Source organism: Folsomia candida, unplaced genomic scaffold (assembly GCF_002217175.1).
Source record: "Folsomia candida strain VU population unplaced genomic scaffold, ASM221717v1 Fcan01_Sc018, whole genome shotgun sequence".
Lineage (NCBI taxonomy): Eukaryota > Metazoa > Arthropoda > Collembola > Entomobryomorpha > Isotomidae > Folsomia > Folsomia candida.
The window spans coordinates 1,990,774-2,007,188 of record NW_019091210.1 but is presented as its reverse complement, the minus strand read 5'-3'; the positions used below and the strand labels follow the sequence as shown (position 1 = coordinate 2,007,188).

The 16,415-nt window shown below is 35.6% G+C and overlaps 4 protein-coding genes across 4 annotated transcripts; all 4 read right to left on the bottom strand.

The window, feature by feature from the left end:
- Nucleotides 1-2,026: 2,026 nt before the first annotated feature.
- On the bottom strand, nucleotides 2,027-3,128 carry LOC110857312 (patj homolog). Its single transcript, XM_022105925.2, has 2 exons — nucleotides 2,838-3,128; nucleotides 2,027-2,715 (listed from the first exon to the last, which is right to left on the bottom strand). The coding sequence occupies exons 1-2, from the start codon at nucleotides 2,925-2,927 to the stop codon at nucleotides 2,173-2,175; spliced, it is 633 nt and encodes a 210-aa protein (XP_021961617.1). The 5' UTR covers nucleotides 2,928-3,128; the 3' UTR covers nucleotides 2,027-2,172.
- A 4,181-nt stretch (nucleotides 3,129-7,309) lies between these two features.
- On the bottom strand, nucleotides 7,310-9,747 carry LOC110857300 (SEC14-like protein 2). Its single transcript, XM_022105916.2, has 7 exons — nucleotides 9,549-9,747; nucleotides 9,400-9,475; nucleotides 9,077-9,120; nucleotides 8,893-9,007; nucleotides 8,616-8,822; nucleotides 8,447-8,527; nucleotides 7,310-8,089 (listed from the first exon to the last, which is right to left on the bottom strand). Exons 1-7 carry the CDS (start codon nucleotides 9,672-9,674, stop codon nucleotides 7,767-7,769), a joined length of 972 nt encoding a protein of 323 aa, XP_021961608.1. The 5' UTR covers nucleotides 9,675-9,747; the 3' UTR covers nucleotides 7,310-7,766.
- Nucleotides 9,748-11,887: 2,140 nt separating this feature from the next.
- Nucleotides 11,888-14,238, bottom strand: LOC110857240 (salivary glue protein Sgs-3). The gene is made up of 4 exons (XM_022105858.2): nucleotides 13,962-14,238; nucleotides 13,659-13,892; nucleotides 12,878-13,582; nucleotides 11,888-12,230 (listed from the first exon to the last, which is right to left on the bottom strand). Exons 1-3 carry the CDS (start codon nucleotides 14,062-14,064, stop codon nucleotides 13,569-13,571), a joined length of 351 nt encoding a protein of 116 aa, XP_021961550.1. The 5' UTR covers nucleotides 14,065-14,238; the 3' UTR covers nucleotides 11,888-12,230; nucleotides 12,878-13,568.
- Nucleotides 14,239-15,056: 818 nt separating this feature from the next.
- LOC110857273 (mucin-2) lies at nucleotides 15,057-16,146 on the bottom strand. The gene is made up of 3 exons (XM_022105896.2): nucleotides 15,958-16,146; nucleotides 15,305-15,577; nucleotides 15,057-15,223 (listed from the first exon to the last, which is right to left on the bottom strand). Exons 1-3 carry the CDS (start codon nucleotides 16,064-16,066, stop codon nucleotides 15,216-15,218), a joined length of 390 nt encoding a protein of 129 aa, XP_021961588.1. The 5' UTR covers nucleotides 16,067-16,146; the 3' UTR covers nucleotides 15,057-15,215.
- Nucleotides 16,147-16,415: the final 269 nt, after the last annotated feature.

Sequence of the window (16,415 nt, the reverse complement as noted above, 5' to 3'; positions counted from 1 at the left end):
AACTGATGAAATTGTTCCTCCATGTGGCCTTCTTCTCCCTCATTTTAGTCGCGTTGTCCATCCCAGGACTAATATTATTGGATCCTTCAGCCCCTCCTTTTATACTCTCGATTAGAAAGGATTCCTCCTCGATAAGCTGGACGAGTTCTTTCGGTGTGCAACATATCGTTATTCTTTTTGAAACGTGGATGAGCAGCCATATCATGATGGGGGGATCGTTGGAAATTGCCTACATGCTGTTTGCAGGAATTGTGACCATGCTGAACTATTTTGATGTGTTGAGGCGGTAAGTAAATTAAGATTGATTTAAAGTTCGTTTAAGGGAAACCTTAGTTGCACTCAAAGTAGGGCTTGCAATACCGGTATTCGTAACATGTGGTATTGGCGGTATTACCGACATACCGCATATTACAATACCGGTATTGTAAGGCCTAACTCAAAGTAAAGAAGTAAATCATTACAATGTGGAATGACTAGATGGTTCAACCAGGTTGGTTATAAGTTTTGGCGAAAATGGTTATAATATTTTCAGCAAAATTAAAATTTAATACCGTAAAGTTTTTACCGACGAGATAGAACTAAATAGTTACTCCACATTGTAATGATTTATTACTACCTTACCTTGAGGTCATGTTTGTTTTAATTTTTCAGAGATATTCGACTAGCTCAAGGATCCACGGATTTCAAAAAATGTACCGAATTTTATCGAAGTATTCAAATTTTGGAGAAAATGTTCAACGGATATCTGATGGCCCGCATTGTTCCGGTTTTCATAACGCTTGTCCCCACCATACAGATCCTTACGCAGTATGTGTGTGTAATGATGCATGACGAAATACCGATGCCAGCCTTTCTCATTTTCCCCGTAATTTGGGTGAATGTTTTTGTCAATAATATTTTCGTTTTTACGTTGGCCTCCTGGATCAATAATGTGTCGGCAAGGACTTTAAGGGAGCAGGTGGGGGCCTTGGTAAAGTGTCGGTTGAGTGGGAGGAGATCCCATATAATTAAAGAGGTTAAGGCCTGTACCGTTCTAAAAATCAAATTTGGCTCGAATTTCATAGACAAGGGGACAGCGCTAGTAATTCAAAATTTTTGTCTAGTTCAGACAATGAGCTTAATCTTGATTGGGGGATCAAGCAAGGGAGCTTAATGTTATTAAGGGCAGGGTTAATAAATAATTATGGTACGTTTTTTAAAATTAGAAATATTTTTTAGTGATTAAAACTCAACACATGAAAAATTGAAATTACTACTGCTCGGTCGATTTTTGAAGGATTTCAAAAATTTAAACGGTTCTGGAAACATTGAAGTTCACAGTTTCCAGAACCGTTTAAATTTTTGAAATCCTTCAAAAATCGACCGAGCAGTAGTAATTTGAATTTTTCATGTGTTGAGCTTTAATCACTAAAAAATAGTTCTAATTTTAAAAAAACGTACCATAGTTGTGTTTTTTGTGATACTCTTTCATGAAGGAATGTAGTAAATTTTATGTATGTATTTTTAATTTCTCAAAAGTTAGGAAATATCTAATGGCACTGCGTTAGGTTGTATTTAGAAGCTACTACTTAAATTGTTCATCAATCAGTAATTTGACAGTGAGATGGTGCAAATGAATGTTATTAAAAAATATGCAAACAGCCCTCATGCACCCTGTAGTTAAAAATATAGGAAAAAATCAATGAGAAATCAATTTATTTAGAGATGCACACTCACTGTGTGTGAACATGGAATTCGAACGGAACTTGAGTTTAGTATTGTAATATAATCCGCGTAGAAATTTGTTAGATTAGTATTACATAATACTATTAAGAAAATTATTAACTACATAACTAATTAATTACATTGTAATTAAATTTGGTTAATTAGATAAGAACTATATGCAGACATAACCCGTAGTAAATATAAGAAAAAAGATGCCTGTTTAATAAATATTCCATTCCTTGATCGACAATCAAGAAATTATTAGTTTTTAAAATGCTACAAAATCTCATATGATCAACTATTGCAAGCAAAAACTCATTAGAATTAGGGAAACGATATAATTTTTTATTCAAAAACAAAACATTGATACAAAACTACATCCAGTGAAACATGTCATTATCTTTTTTCAAATTTGTACCCGCCCTCGAACAATTTATTACAAACAGTAATCCTTCCCAAATACCGAATCTAGTCAAATTTCCAATAAACCTTCTTATCCGTATTTTCCTGTCTTTCAAAGAGCTTTTCCAAGCTTTCCCTATTATTCTGGGCAAATTGGATGGTTTTCTCCCAAAACTCGATTTCTTCCCAGGACGACTTTCCCGACCATGGGGTGGGAATTTGTCCCACCGCACCAATTATATTGTCCCCATCCACTAAACTTTTCTCCAAGTCGGTCTCATACCCCAGAATGTTGGCGGGGACGAGGCGGGCGTCATCTTGAATTGGCCGCGCCACGATGAGACGAATATTCGTGGTGGATGTCATCAGAATCTGAAATGTTCGATCGGCTGAGACTCCGCACAAATTGGTGAAATTTTGATTGTTGATGCGAACAATGTGGTCGCCCGGTTGCAATCGCCCGTCCAGAGAGGCCACGCTGCCCGGCGTGATGTCCTTAATGATAAGGCCAACGTGGTTATCCGAGGAGGATGTGAGAATCCCAAACTTTACGAGAGTACTGGCTTTAGCCAGCTCGATTACTTGAACGATCGCGTTTTCCGTGCGGAACTGAAAAGTACATGTTTTGTTTTGAAAAGTTAGTGTTGGAGGTTAAAACTAACGTGATTCCTTTAGAGAATTAGGGTAATGTGTAATACTTTTTAAATTGTCAAGAAATTAATAAATCTTACCCCTAAATTGGTTACGGGTGGCAAGGTAGGTGCGCAGTTAGGTTTGAAGTCGCCTCCGATGACAACTTGGAAATGTGTTTTGTTAGCCATAACTGGATTGTGGGTTTAATTTTTGAATTAGTAACGTAGGAATGGTATCGATATCCGGAATGAAATTGTAATGATTTTTGACAATTAAAAAATATAATTTTCAAGACGTGTCGCTCTATCCTGCTCAAGGCAATGTGTGGAATTGGACTCAAGGAGCTTTCTCTTTTTCCATGAGGACTGCGTACACCCTTGAATGGAATGGAACGTATAAATATGGTGTTGTAAGTTTTAGTATACCAGTTAAGGATATAACTTTAAATGACGACAAAATATTTTCGGAATTTCATACCCTAAAATTTAACCTTTCTCAGAAATGAATATGCTTTCCATACATATTTAGGACTGACTTGTAAACATGTCAATATGTGATGGGGTAAAAAGTTTTTGTGGTTAAAAATAAATTTGGTGAACCGAACGTTTGTTGAATCGAGAGCTTTTTCAGTTTGACTAACATGAAATTTATTTCGGTTAAGGGTATCGGCCTTTATAAAATGTTATGCATGTATGTATGTAGCTATGGTAGAAATTTTATTAATAGACCCTTTTTAAGAATTTTCGCAGTGCTTTGAATTTGCACAGATCGATCAGTATTTGAGTGATTTCAAAAATTTGAAATTCATAATTTTTCCTATTGTCCAAAGTTTTCAAAGCCGTTTCAATTTTTCAAATCACTCAAAAACTGATCGATCTTTGCAAATTCAAAGAACTGCGAATATTCTTAAAAAAGGGTCCATTAATAAAATTTCTACCATAAATAAAATCAGTTTTTTCTCTAAACCTAATTTATGAAACGAATCTGCAATAATATTTTCAAGTCTTGTATGGCTTGTAGGCGGGTGGAAGTTGTCGAAGCAGTGGTATTGATTTGGGGGAGGTGATATATGTTAAGTAGCAATAGGAGATACATGAGACATCTCTCTCACCACCACCTCGCAATGTTGAGCTTATGGCCCGTTTTTTTAGGAAATATCTAATTTCTCTCCACAGGGATGGAAGTTGATGAAACTGATTATTGAAAATGATAGATTATTAGTTGTACTACATTCAGATGCTCCTTACTAGTAAATATCTTATTTGTGATAAAAGTTTGAAAGCTTGTAATATATGCACTATGTTAAGGTTAATATCTTTTGCCACAAATAGGGTATTTGTCAGTAAGGAGCATCCGCATGTAGTACAACTAATAATCTTTCATGTTCAATAATCAGTTTCATCAAATTCCATCTCTGTGGAAAGAAATTAGATATTTGGTGACAAAAATTGCAATTTTCTAACCACCAAAGTGACTAAATCTTGCCTACACACTCTAGTCACCCAAAGTTTAAAAACATTAGTGCTGGTGCTGATGATTCTCGGCTGGCAAGCTGAATGAGACTGACAAAGTTATCATTGTGGTATGGATGATTGATAGAAGAGAAGGCAGGCGACCTCTGCCTCCTCTTTCATTACCATATTTCCGGTCTTTTCCTTACTATTCCGCAATATGTAGTGTAAAAATACTATTGGTCCTTAACTCCTTTCTTGGATAGGATTGGGGATGAGAAAATGTCAGAATTTTAGAAATTATTTTGGAAAGCTAAGATGATGTTGGGATCCGTGAAAGTCCGAGAAAGTGTTGGTATATGGTTCGAGTCAAGTTTATGGTGGGAGAGATTGTGGGAATGGAAACCATGTTTGAGAGCATGGAAATGTACGAGGGCGTGCTCAATGTCCCACTCTTTTTCGAGATACATCGTATCTGAAAAATTACCAAAATATGGGTGTGGAATGTGCCACGGATCAATTAAGTCGAATAATCTCAGAGTCTTCCTCGAAGCTGAGGATATCGTTTTATCTTTAAATTTTAATTTAGGCAAGTTGAGGAATTGTGAATGTAAGTCTGTCGCCCGTAACGCCCATTCTAATACTGAACAAAAAGTGCTTCCAGGATTAGGAGCATTATTAAATATGTTTTCCTCAAAGGAATACGGTAACAGGACGAAGTCTTGCTTTTCATCGAATCTCCGAATGGACTGATTTCGCAAGGCTTCGATCGATAGGTTAATATCATGGTTTGAAAACCGTGGGTTGATATCTCTGTTCCAAAACCTTTTACCGGCATGCCAATAATTTCCTAAAATGGGCAAATATTTTCCAATTTGTTCAATTCTACTAATCGGACATTCAATGTTGTTCCAGTCACATCCTGGTTGTGTCAGCTGGCTAAATTTTGTAACCGATATTGATTCTAAAGGTGACGATATTGAGGTAATGCTTAGACCCAGGTAGCCATTTGTTAATATTGGGACAAGCAGGGCCCATAACCCAAATAGGAATTTAAATGCTGAAATTTTTTTTATGTTTGTGTCAATATCGGTAGGTTTTTCCAGCACAATTGATATCATTGCCAGCTGTGCGAACGATATCGCATCAAAACATCCCCCATTTCAATTTGTTCTTAAAAAGAACCACAAAAATGGACCCAGTAATTACCATCGTTATCAACAAATCGGTCCAAACTTCTAACTGAAACGGTTTCAAGAATATTTTGAACGACAACTCTTCCCTCGAATAGCACGTCATGAATGAAAATCCTTGTTTCCTGGTGGTAACGTAGAGAATAGGGGCGTACGGTATCTCCCTGTACGAATCCATGTATATATTTTCATATGTCAATTTCTCTCCGATTCGCTGAGCGCGATGATGATTGACCCAGACAAACCATCGTCGTGGGCTTTACCATACGTGAAATTTCCGAGGCAAACGAGACTAAAGAATAGAATGGCACGGGGACGCAATAGCTTCTCTCTAATTAGATGGAACGATTCTTGCCATACGCCTCACAACACTCCTTTCGACTATAATATCCGTGTATGTTGAGAAAAGAGTTTCGTTTTGTTCTAAGATAAAATACATTAGGAGGTGACATCAATGTCTGAAAGCGGGAATGTTTACGTATTGCCTGAAACACTTCATGTGCAGGGAGTAGTGTTGATTTGTAATACCATGGAGGAATTGGAGTGATATGATACCACTCCTCACGGCCTTTCACAATAATTAAATTGCATACAACTATGAATACCGCGGTAAATATCCGGCTGTCATACATGACACGGTTGAAGTCCAGCTGGACGCGAACAAGTAGTGAAACGTGGAGATTAGAATTTTCATTAATGTACATAATGCCAGGATACTTGACGTACATAATTTTATACAAGATATCTGTTTGGTGTCCGGTCAACTGGGACAATACGTACTCAGAAAGTTGTTCTGGTTTCCGGTCGAAGTCAGATTTTTTTGTGAGGATGACACCAATGAAACAGAAAGCAGAGGATAAAAAGTGACTTTTTTGAGAAATAGTGTAGATTCCGCGAGGGCCATTGTTTCGATTATTATCAGAGCTGGGATAAGTGTCAAGTTGTGGGAGTTGATAGATGTAAATTCCTTTATTAGCTTCTATTGGAGGGGAAAGAGTGTCAGAACGTTTGAAGTTGATGTGATGAGCTACGATTAAATGACAGTCAGGATCCAAGTGTTGAAATAAAGATTTAGTAAGGTTTATTGCATGAGTGACGGTATGACTAGAAATCACGGAGATGAAAATAGTGTACAAATTGGCACAGAAGAAATACTTCATTATGAATATGTAAATCTAGAAAAAAGCTTTTGGTAAGACTTAAGTTGGAGTCATGAAATCTTGTGAATGATTCAAAGTGAATCTATTGTTGAAATACGTGTAGTAAAGTGGGCTTCATTGTTGCAAACACCAATCCCAAATTTAATTATATATGAATAATTATCGTCTCAAATTTGTACAATCCTGAATTACACGTAATCCAGGTTATTAAAAGTGCAAATTTTTGTCAAGTTGAACGATTATAAAAAAGTTTAAAATGATTCATTCACAGGAAAGATATGTATGACTGATGAAAGTTAAGTACGGAATAACACTCTGATGTTTTCTAAAAAAAATTGAAGGTTTTAATATTTAAATACAAGTCCATGTAGCTCAAGCTTTGAAGAGAAAAACAATTTGCAAATGTGAATATATGTATATTTTATCCGCCCTCTTCGCATGTGCTCCTTCTGAGCGTTAACGTTGATATGGTTCGATCTAAATAATTCATGTAGGTATTCATCTTTTCAGAGTTAAAAACAATTTGCAAATTAATATTTGAATATGCATGTTTCTAGGCATACATAATTCTGGACCAACGACAGAATAACAAATGTCTTGTAAAAATGTATTTACTTGTATTCATGCAACTCGTAGATCTTGTAGCTATGTGTCAAATGTGTGATGTAGCCATATTATATGGCCCAAATGTATATAGTCGTACTAATTCTAAATAGACCAAAGTGCAGTCGATGCTTAATTCTAATAAGACCAAAGTGCACAAAAATTTTCCTTTGAAGACCTATCTGCAAGCATGTATTTACTTATGACTAAATCGCACGATATATGAAGAATCTTTTTGGCACGATGTAGCCATAGTAAATACATGCTTGCACATAGGTCTTTTTTTATTTTTATCTGTGCACTTATACATTAATAATATGTATTAATTTTAACCAAACATAAGGAACGAAAACTGTATCAGTAATTGAAAATTCTATGGGATTGGTAATACATTGTAAGACCAACGTAAATACTTTAAATATTTAATTTAAATATTGAAATATGTATAAAGCGAAGGTTACCAATACGATTGGGGTAACCGTTTATTACCAAACATGAATATCGGTGCGCTTTTCAATACTTATTTAGTTCTTAAAGGGGACGTTTAAATAGTATAGGATTAATGAAAAATAATAAATTAAATTAAATCATTCAACCAAGAAAAGTTTTGTAAGGAAACCTCATTTGTGAAACGAATCTGCAATAATATTTTCAATCTTGGGCCAATCAATGCCACAAAAGTCTGTGATATTTTTCTCCTTTAGCTTCAGACTGAACGGATTTGCCAGGAATGCGGGCGGTCCGGCGGATCGCATCGTGGAGAGGTCAACGCCCTCAATTTTATTCCCGCCGTACCGTTGGGTTAATTGGGATGGGTCAATCTCTCGGGATAATTCTTTAGCGAAAAGGTGTTTCTGAGTTCCGTGGATTTCTAGGAGTTTTGCGACACTGGAAGTTAATAGGTTTTTGTACAGGTCCCACAACGACAGGGAGAAATCTGGGGCTGAATAAGGGACAAACAAAACATTGTGTATTTTTTTTTGGAAGTTAGTTGATAAAAATATGTATGTGTAAATACTGTAAAAATTGTACGGTACTAAATCGTTACCCTGCACACGGTGAGGAGTAGATGATAAAAATAATTTTTAAGCAGGACGAATTTATGAGAACCCAATGAAAAAATCGACACCAGAGATAGGTGTCAAATTAGGAACAAAAATGTCGATAGGTTTAGAATTTTTTCAAAAGAGTTTTTGTTACCATTTGGTAGAAATTTGTTTAGATGATTAGAGGAGTGTGCTGGGTAACGATTTGTAACCACAATAATAATATTCATGAAAGTGATCAAATTTAAATGTACCGTATAGAACGTGGATTTTATGAGCAAATCCACTATAGTAGGTTTGAGAGAAACTGAGAAGTTCCAAATACATGGGAATACCTAACAAGTGTAATAATTTGGTCAAGTTTTAAAATTCCCGCTATTATTTAAAGTAGATTAAAGCTTGGGGATTAAAAATAATATTTACATCCTCCACAAACATGTGTGACCAAATTAACTCCTTTGAGATCAAAGAGGATCGTGGCCTGTGTCATGTTGAAGCCTTCTTCTTGACCCCATCGTAAAAACCCGGTTCCTTCTTCCAAGATTTTTTGAACGTAGCGCACAAATCGCTTGGATTTTCCCGCAATTACGATACGTCTTAAGTCCCAGTCTCCGATCGGTAATGAGATCACTGTATGCAATAGAATCAATAAAACCAAACCTTACTTAATTGGGATTTTTTTAATTGTGGTTAATCTAACCTGGATTTCCACCTTTGTCACACCCCTCCCTAATTACTCTATATTCGGCGTCATATTCAGGAAATTCCTCTCTGAGGACGTTATCGATATTATGTTTGGCTCGCCAGTCGACGAACTGAGATATAAATTTCAGTTAAGAATTAATCGTATTTGTTACGCGAGACTTCAAATTGGTTTTTCTTACACTTTTTATCCTGGCTTCGGCCGCATCCACGTCGAAATCTGAATCTGGATAAGTATTAAGTACTTTTTAATTAACACGTTATTATGAATACGGTACATGGTTAACGTCTTGTGTATAAGTCGTATCTTTGTATCGCATTTTGCAGAAACATTGGACGCAAAAAATTAACAAGTTATGTTACATTTTAACTCAAATTATGGAGTCGATTTGTTCGGAAGTTTTACAAAATCTCGCAACATTTGTGAATTTGCCAATAAGTATTACTATAGAGCGGAGAGGGTTGACGTGAATAACCCAAAGTAAGTCGTTTGTTTATCGTTTACCTCTTAAAAATCTTAACAGATAAATATCCTTCTTCATATAGTCATGCGGCAATTTATCCCGTAGTCTTTTTGACAGCTTAAAAAAGTCAAATAAAAAATCACATTTACAAATTTTGACATAAAAATATTTACAAATAACTAAACCATACCAATTCCAGACCCGCTTTCTGTGCCACGTTCACCGTAATAAATTCCTGAAACGATAACCCTTCACACATTGGAAGGAATAAAAATTGGGAAAACAGTGACAAACTTAATGCATAAATGGACCACATCTTCCTTCCTTTAAATGGAATAACTAACTAAATAATTCGACAGGCAGAAATGCATACGTTTGCAGAATCCAATCTAGTCTAAGGATGAAGATTGGGAAGCCATACAGACAAATAAATGATGCATACATGTGCCATTCCCTTTCCTTAATTTGGCTAAACAAAATGTAAGCACATTGTCGTAAGAAAGAAATAAGAACAAGACATGAAAACAGATCAAGGATGTGTAGATTTGAGGTGAATTCTGTGGTTCTATCCATTTCAAGGTGGTGGTGAAGAAGAAGTGAATGAAAAATAAATTGGGTCTATCTATGTATCCATCCGTTTACAATTATGTAAATGTTGATCATGGAAGTAATGTGAATCCAATGTAGTTATAATGTGTAGACTATTTTACATAACTCCAAGTAGGAACTGAAATATAGGACTGCATGCGTATTAATCTTAAATCATTTTATAATATATATGCACATAATATTTATTTATGAGAAAACCTGTTAAAATGTAATGCCGGCAGTAATAAATAAATATGTAATGTCTGCAGCAATTATTTTTGCAGCATGTATTTTGATTTTTGTATAGGTATGAAATTTTTATGGAAAAGTTCCATGCAATAAACAATGTCTCACTTGGGTCAAGCAGAAGGAATCGAGCAAACAAAGAAAGTGTGGAAAAGTCAGGTCATGTGTTTGTTTAGATTGGACTTTTCTTTCTGCGAAACAATTGGTAAAACTATTTATAAATCGTGGCTTACATTAATTTAAACAGATTTTAAGAAATATTTACATCGCATAATACTATTGTGCTGATTTGGTGTAAAATTTTATCCGCAATTACATCCTAGTAAAATTATCTTACTATTTTAGCTACAGATCATATTTCAAATAATTAATGTTAAATATTCTCTTAAAAATTTCAGATTCATAAAGAGTCATGGAAGAATAGCAATCTGGTAAACAGTTAGATAAAATTGTTTAATTAATTATTCTACGTTTATTTACTTTACCTCGGGGTGAATTATTTTCTTTAGAAATCATTCTTAGCCTGGAAATACTTACTTCCGGTCAAGATGGAAACACCCACGACTTTTAATTATAATTATAATATATAATTTTATAGATACTTATAATTTTAATTATAATTATTATTGTATTAATTAATTTTGCAATTAATTAATTAAATTCTGTAATTAATCCATCTAATTGTAAGTCACATATTCCTATGGTTCATACTTATTTTGAAATTATACCTCCTAAATAATTCCACTGTAATAATTACTCACAGATTAAACATTATTTACCTTAATTATATGTTCTCTCGCAGCTTCTGACGGGGCTACACGGATCTCTCTCTCGCTCCTGCTGCATGGATTTCTACAATCTGGGTCACGGGTGGTTGTCGAGGGCAAGTAAAGTGCGTGCCAGGGAGTATTGCCACAGTGAGCTTCGTCCACTCACACCCCCCATCTGCGACCCTGTTCACGCCCCCTGACCCCACCCGCCCCAGCAACGACAAGGTGTGCCATCAGGCGAAGAAGATACGCTGGACTTCCAGCCCCGTCAGATCTACGCTCGGGAGGACTCCCCCAGGTAGGTCTTTGTTTGGTACATCGGGGTGGTGACCGTGGGGAGGAGTGGTTGATGGAAGGGTGGGGGAGGGGATCGTGCATGCGGAGGGCAGCATAATCGGGTCTACGGGGGTCCCATGACCTGGGTGTGTTGTGATGGGGGAAGGGGCAAGTGGGGGGTCACTCGGCTCCGGCTACGGCTTCCATGGGGGACGTGGGCAATTTACCACGGTCCGTGGACGCCCCCGCCCAACAACCTTCAACTGTCTGCTTCTGCATGCCGTCGCCATCCTCATTTGGATACCACCACCACCCCTTGGAATCCACCTATGATCCCTGCCATTCATTTCCTACCTGGGTGCCACTGTGGTAGGGGCCAAATGGTGTATTGGGCCAACTTCCCAATGCATGTGGGGGTTTTCCGAACCCAACACCATGGTCCGGTTTTCCCCTAACACCCCTACTACTACTATTACATACATATTGTTATTTGATTATCGCTTGTCATGTTACTTATTATAGTATGTAGCTAGCCAGTATGGGGTGCTGCGGCTACTTGTGGGAAGTTCGCCCACAACTAGAGACATACTTTACTAGATTGATTGATTAGCTGAATATAAGATGAAACTATGTATGTATTTTGTTTGAATGAATTGAATGGATTTTATGATGTCATATATGATTGTAAAGGCTAAAGCCACATCGATCGAGATTTCAATAAATACCTACCTACCATATTTATCTACCTTAATTATATAATTTCAGACCCTGTGAACCTCACCCCTTGGAAAATATTACCCCTCTTCACTCCCAAACCTCTCCCCCCAAATTACTTCCGAAGCTGCAAAGTCTGTTCGGCACTCTTCTCCTCGCAAAAATGTTACGTCCTTCATTTAAATAGCCACACCCCGAAAGAATTCCGTTGGCGATGGAGGCCCAAGGAGACGAAATGTGCAAGATGTGGGTATCAATTTGCGGAAGAGCAGAAATTGCTGGAACATTTGGAGGAAAATGAGTAAGAAAAATTATTATTATGTAATTATTTAGTTTTAATTAGGGAAATATTAATTGGTATTTTATTTAACAGGTGCACCGAAGTAAATTGTCCAAGGGATGAGTTAACTTGTCACACTTGTGGGGTAACATTTCCAGAAAGGGATGCCTTAGATGAGCACTATGTTTTTGAAAGGTTATAATTGATACTTTTAATTAGGAATGGGAAATTAATAAATAATTATATGTACTTATTTAGATGTCGTGTAGATAGGACGGGTAAGAGGGCACGGTGTGGGATACAACCGTATTCTAAAATGGGTGTGGAAAGTGAGGGTGAAAAGTAAGTGGGTAATTTTTGTAAATTGTAAAATATAGCGAAGGTTTTTGCAATTTTTTATAAGCAAAATGTACAAAAATGCGAATTTATGCAGTTATTTTGTAGTAAAATGCAAGGAGATTTTTTGCAAGTATTTTAATAGCAAAATCTAAAAAAAATGCAAATTTTTGCAAGTATTACGTAGTCATCTTTTGAATGCCAATGTTTCTTAATTTAATTGCTCCTAATTGGAATACTTGGCATGTGGATAATTTTTGTGTGCAAGTTTTAAAGTTTTACTTTTAATTCATATTTCAGGAATTTTACCTCCAATCAGAATAACTTTGTCTGTCCGGTGTACACGTGTCGGAGATCGTTTAGTTCGGCGTCAGCTTGGGGGATACATGCCAAAAAAATTCACACTTCTTGGAACGGATTGTGCATCCTTTGTGGAGAGAAGGTCGAATTTTATAAACTTTTTGATCATTTAACGACAAAGCATAGTTCGTCCGGAGAAGAAGATAAGGAAACAAATTTTGAGGAAAATGTGGTCCGAATAAAAACCGAAGTGATTCTGGAAGATGATGAATTAAAATCTGGAGAGGTTAATAAGACTGAGGCAGGGTTAGGTCAAGGTGGAAAATAGTGTAGGGATAAAAAGGGAAAATAATTGGGGAGAAATTTGTAACGGGAAAAAAGTTAAATTAGAATCTGAGAAGGATTAAGAGAATAGTAAATTGTGATCTGAACTTTTATATTAATTAATTCCCTAAACTATACGAGATATGTAGAAAAGTTATTTATTTATTTATTCAGGAAGGTAGATATGAACAGAATATTTGTATTAATTCCAGAAAAAAAATTACGCAGTTAAATATTCATTTTGTATGTCTATTTATTTATGACAATTTAGTTTACTTAATTTAGTTTAATTTACACATTTTATAAATTAGATGTATGTATTATTCATTAAAGTTTAGAACCATCCATGCATACATTGTATGAAATGTACCACAGATTAAGTTGAAGGTGCTAAAAATAAGAATAAATTATTTTTACAATCTTTCACCAATTAGAGTTTTTGGCAAATAAGTTAAATTTTACATACGTGGGTTAGTAGTTGTGGGGACGGGGGTTGAGGTACAGGCCCATTTAGAATGTGGTGGTGGGGGTGGTCGGGTCGGTCGGGGTCGTCGGCCTCCATGATGTGTCGTGGAGGGTGGAGGTGTCGTTGTGGTAGTAGACGAGGTCGTCGTGGTGGGTGGGGCCTGACAAATACATGATTCTGAAGATCCATCCGGTCGAGTTATGGTCACCCTGGTGCCGACAGAGTGACATCGTCCTAAAATTTTGCAAAAAAATATTATTTCTTGGATATGCAAAAATACATATGCGATTTTTTGCTACTTACGATTATTCAACAAGAATCCTTCCTCTTCTTCAGAACTGTGGTTTCCTAAAGTTTCCGAGATTAGGAGGATGGCGAAAAGGGCGAGGATTGGGAAAGTTTTCATCTTAACTTTTTAGGTCTTAAGTTTTATGTTTGTTGTGAATTAGTTTTTTTAAGGTATGGTATGAGTGGAATGATGTCAGGTTATAAAATTTGAGACGATTTTATATTAAAAGATGACGTGCGTATTGTCCCTCATGCGTTAATAAGATGACTATATTAATCCAATTTGGGTTGGATTAGTCCATGCTGGATAACATGTACCCATAATTTACAAAATTGTATTTAGAACAACATGTTATTCTTTTATGTATGAAGGATGAGACAATCAAGAACGAGGACTTGTCATACATATAATTTAAGATGCCAAAAGGTTAATGACGCAGTACGAGGCCGATGAAATTCCAGTCAGCACGGGTTCAGATTTATTAAATATTTATGTAGGAAGGAAGAATATTGATAAATAATAATTCCTGGAAGCCAGACTTCCTATCGGAGCAGACATGGTGACGCATAATGTGTTCGTGACTACCTCACAAAATAATCAGAAAATGTGGGGCTTTCGTAACAAATATTTGGTTGAATTGATCCAGATGCGATTGGATATATATTTTTATTAATTTACATAAATGCTAAATTTGTTGACATATTTGTGTGTGTACCTGTTAACAAGGAAATGCGTTGATAAATACAGAAATTGTTGCATTTTACTTGAACTAAATTATTAATTGACTTATTTTGGTTGAGAATATCGTAGTATAATTTTCGCATATCTTGTAAAATGAAATGATAAACGCCGACAGGTATGACGTACTGTATTTAAGATTAGTCCAGATGAAATCGACATTGATTATGTAATCCATGACCATAAGCAATACTTTTTTTGAAATGCATACCGCAAATTTTGTGCATAATTTTGTACGTATGCGATAAACTTTTGAGTATTATGACAAACTTAGCGAAATTTTGGCAAACTTTTGCAAAACTCATAAGGATAAAATTTAACCGTGAAATGGACATTTGCTAAAGTTTGCTAAATTAGTTGCTAAATAAAACTTCTGGTAATTTATAAATTTTTATTGTTCCAACAAATCTCACCACTCAATTCTACACATTATACTATGGGAACATATTAGACCTAATTTTATCTAAATCTTTACAAGTACTTATGTATACATAAATAATTTCCAGAACCCGACAGCATATTAGTTTTCCTTAGCCCACTAAAAATATAAAAAAAGCCAAATTAAAAAATTTATATCCTAACCAAAATTATTGATCATATTGCGATTTTATTTCCTTACCTGCTTGTGTCGTGGGTATGATTGTGGGTGCGGGCGTCGTGGTCCTGCGAGGTGTGTTTGTGCAAACCCAGGTATTTCTTGGTGGGGGTGGTGGATGGGTTGGGCGTGGTCTGAAAGTTCTTCGTGGCGTTGTAGCAGCTGTAGAAGGTGTCGAAGCAGTTGACGATGGTCCGGGTGTCGTCGTTGTGGTGGGTGGGGCCTGACAAACGCAAGATTCAGAAGATCCATCCGGTCGAGTTAGGACGACCGTGGTACCGACGGTGTTACATCGTCCTGGTAAAATAAAAAAATTAAAAAAATAAATTTTTGATTTTTAAATTATTTCATATATCATATTTGAAATAATATTTCAAATTATTATTAATTGTTATTTTTAATTATTTAATTATTATTATTGTTGTACATATTATGTAAAACAATGCATGCAAATTTAAAGGAGAAAATAATTTTTTTAATAAATTTTTTCAAGGCATAAACGTTAGGGAAGTTAAAAATAACTTAAAATTTTAATTTTAGATTTTTTTTGCAATATTGCAATTTTAAACTTTATCATTGCAAAAATTTATTATTTGAGAAGATTAGTAGTTCACAAATATTAGAAGATATTAAACCAAGAAAAATTAGTTGGATCTTTTTTTCTGCAAAAAACTTACGATGATTCAAATGTAAATTTCCATCCGCTTGGTCATTACCACCAAAGCCAAAATTCGCTTCGGAAGAAACGAAGAGGGTTAAAATTGCGAAAAGTGTGCAAATTTTCATTTTGGCTTCGAATTTAATCGGTTTATTGATCTGTGGATGTGATCTGTGGATGTGATCGAGAAAGATTAAAGATTTTTGGGGTTGGTAGACAGTATTATATAGAGCAGGGGAGATGGTATGGATAATATAATCACCTTCTGGCATTTATGGATATTTTTATACCTTGATTGGATACTGGAAGGACGTGGGATGGAATTTATTAAGCAGAATTATTTACAGATTTAATTCCGTATTGGTATATCATAATTATGTGAGATTAAGCATACATCTGTAAAGCAGATTTTCTGAAATAATAATTCCCAGAATTTTTTAAATTAAAATGTGAACGTGACTAAGTTCTAGATATATT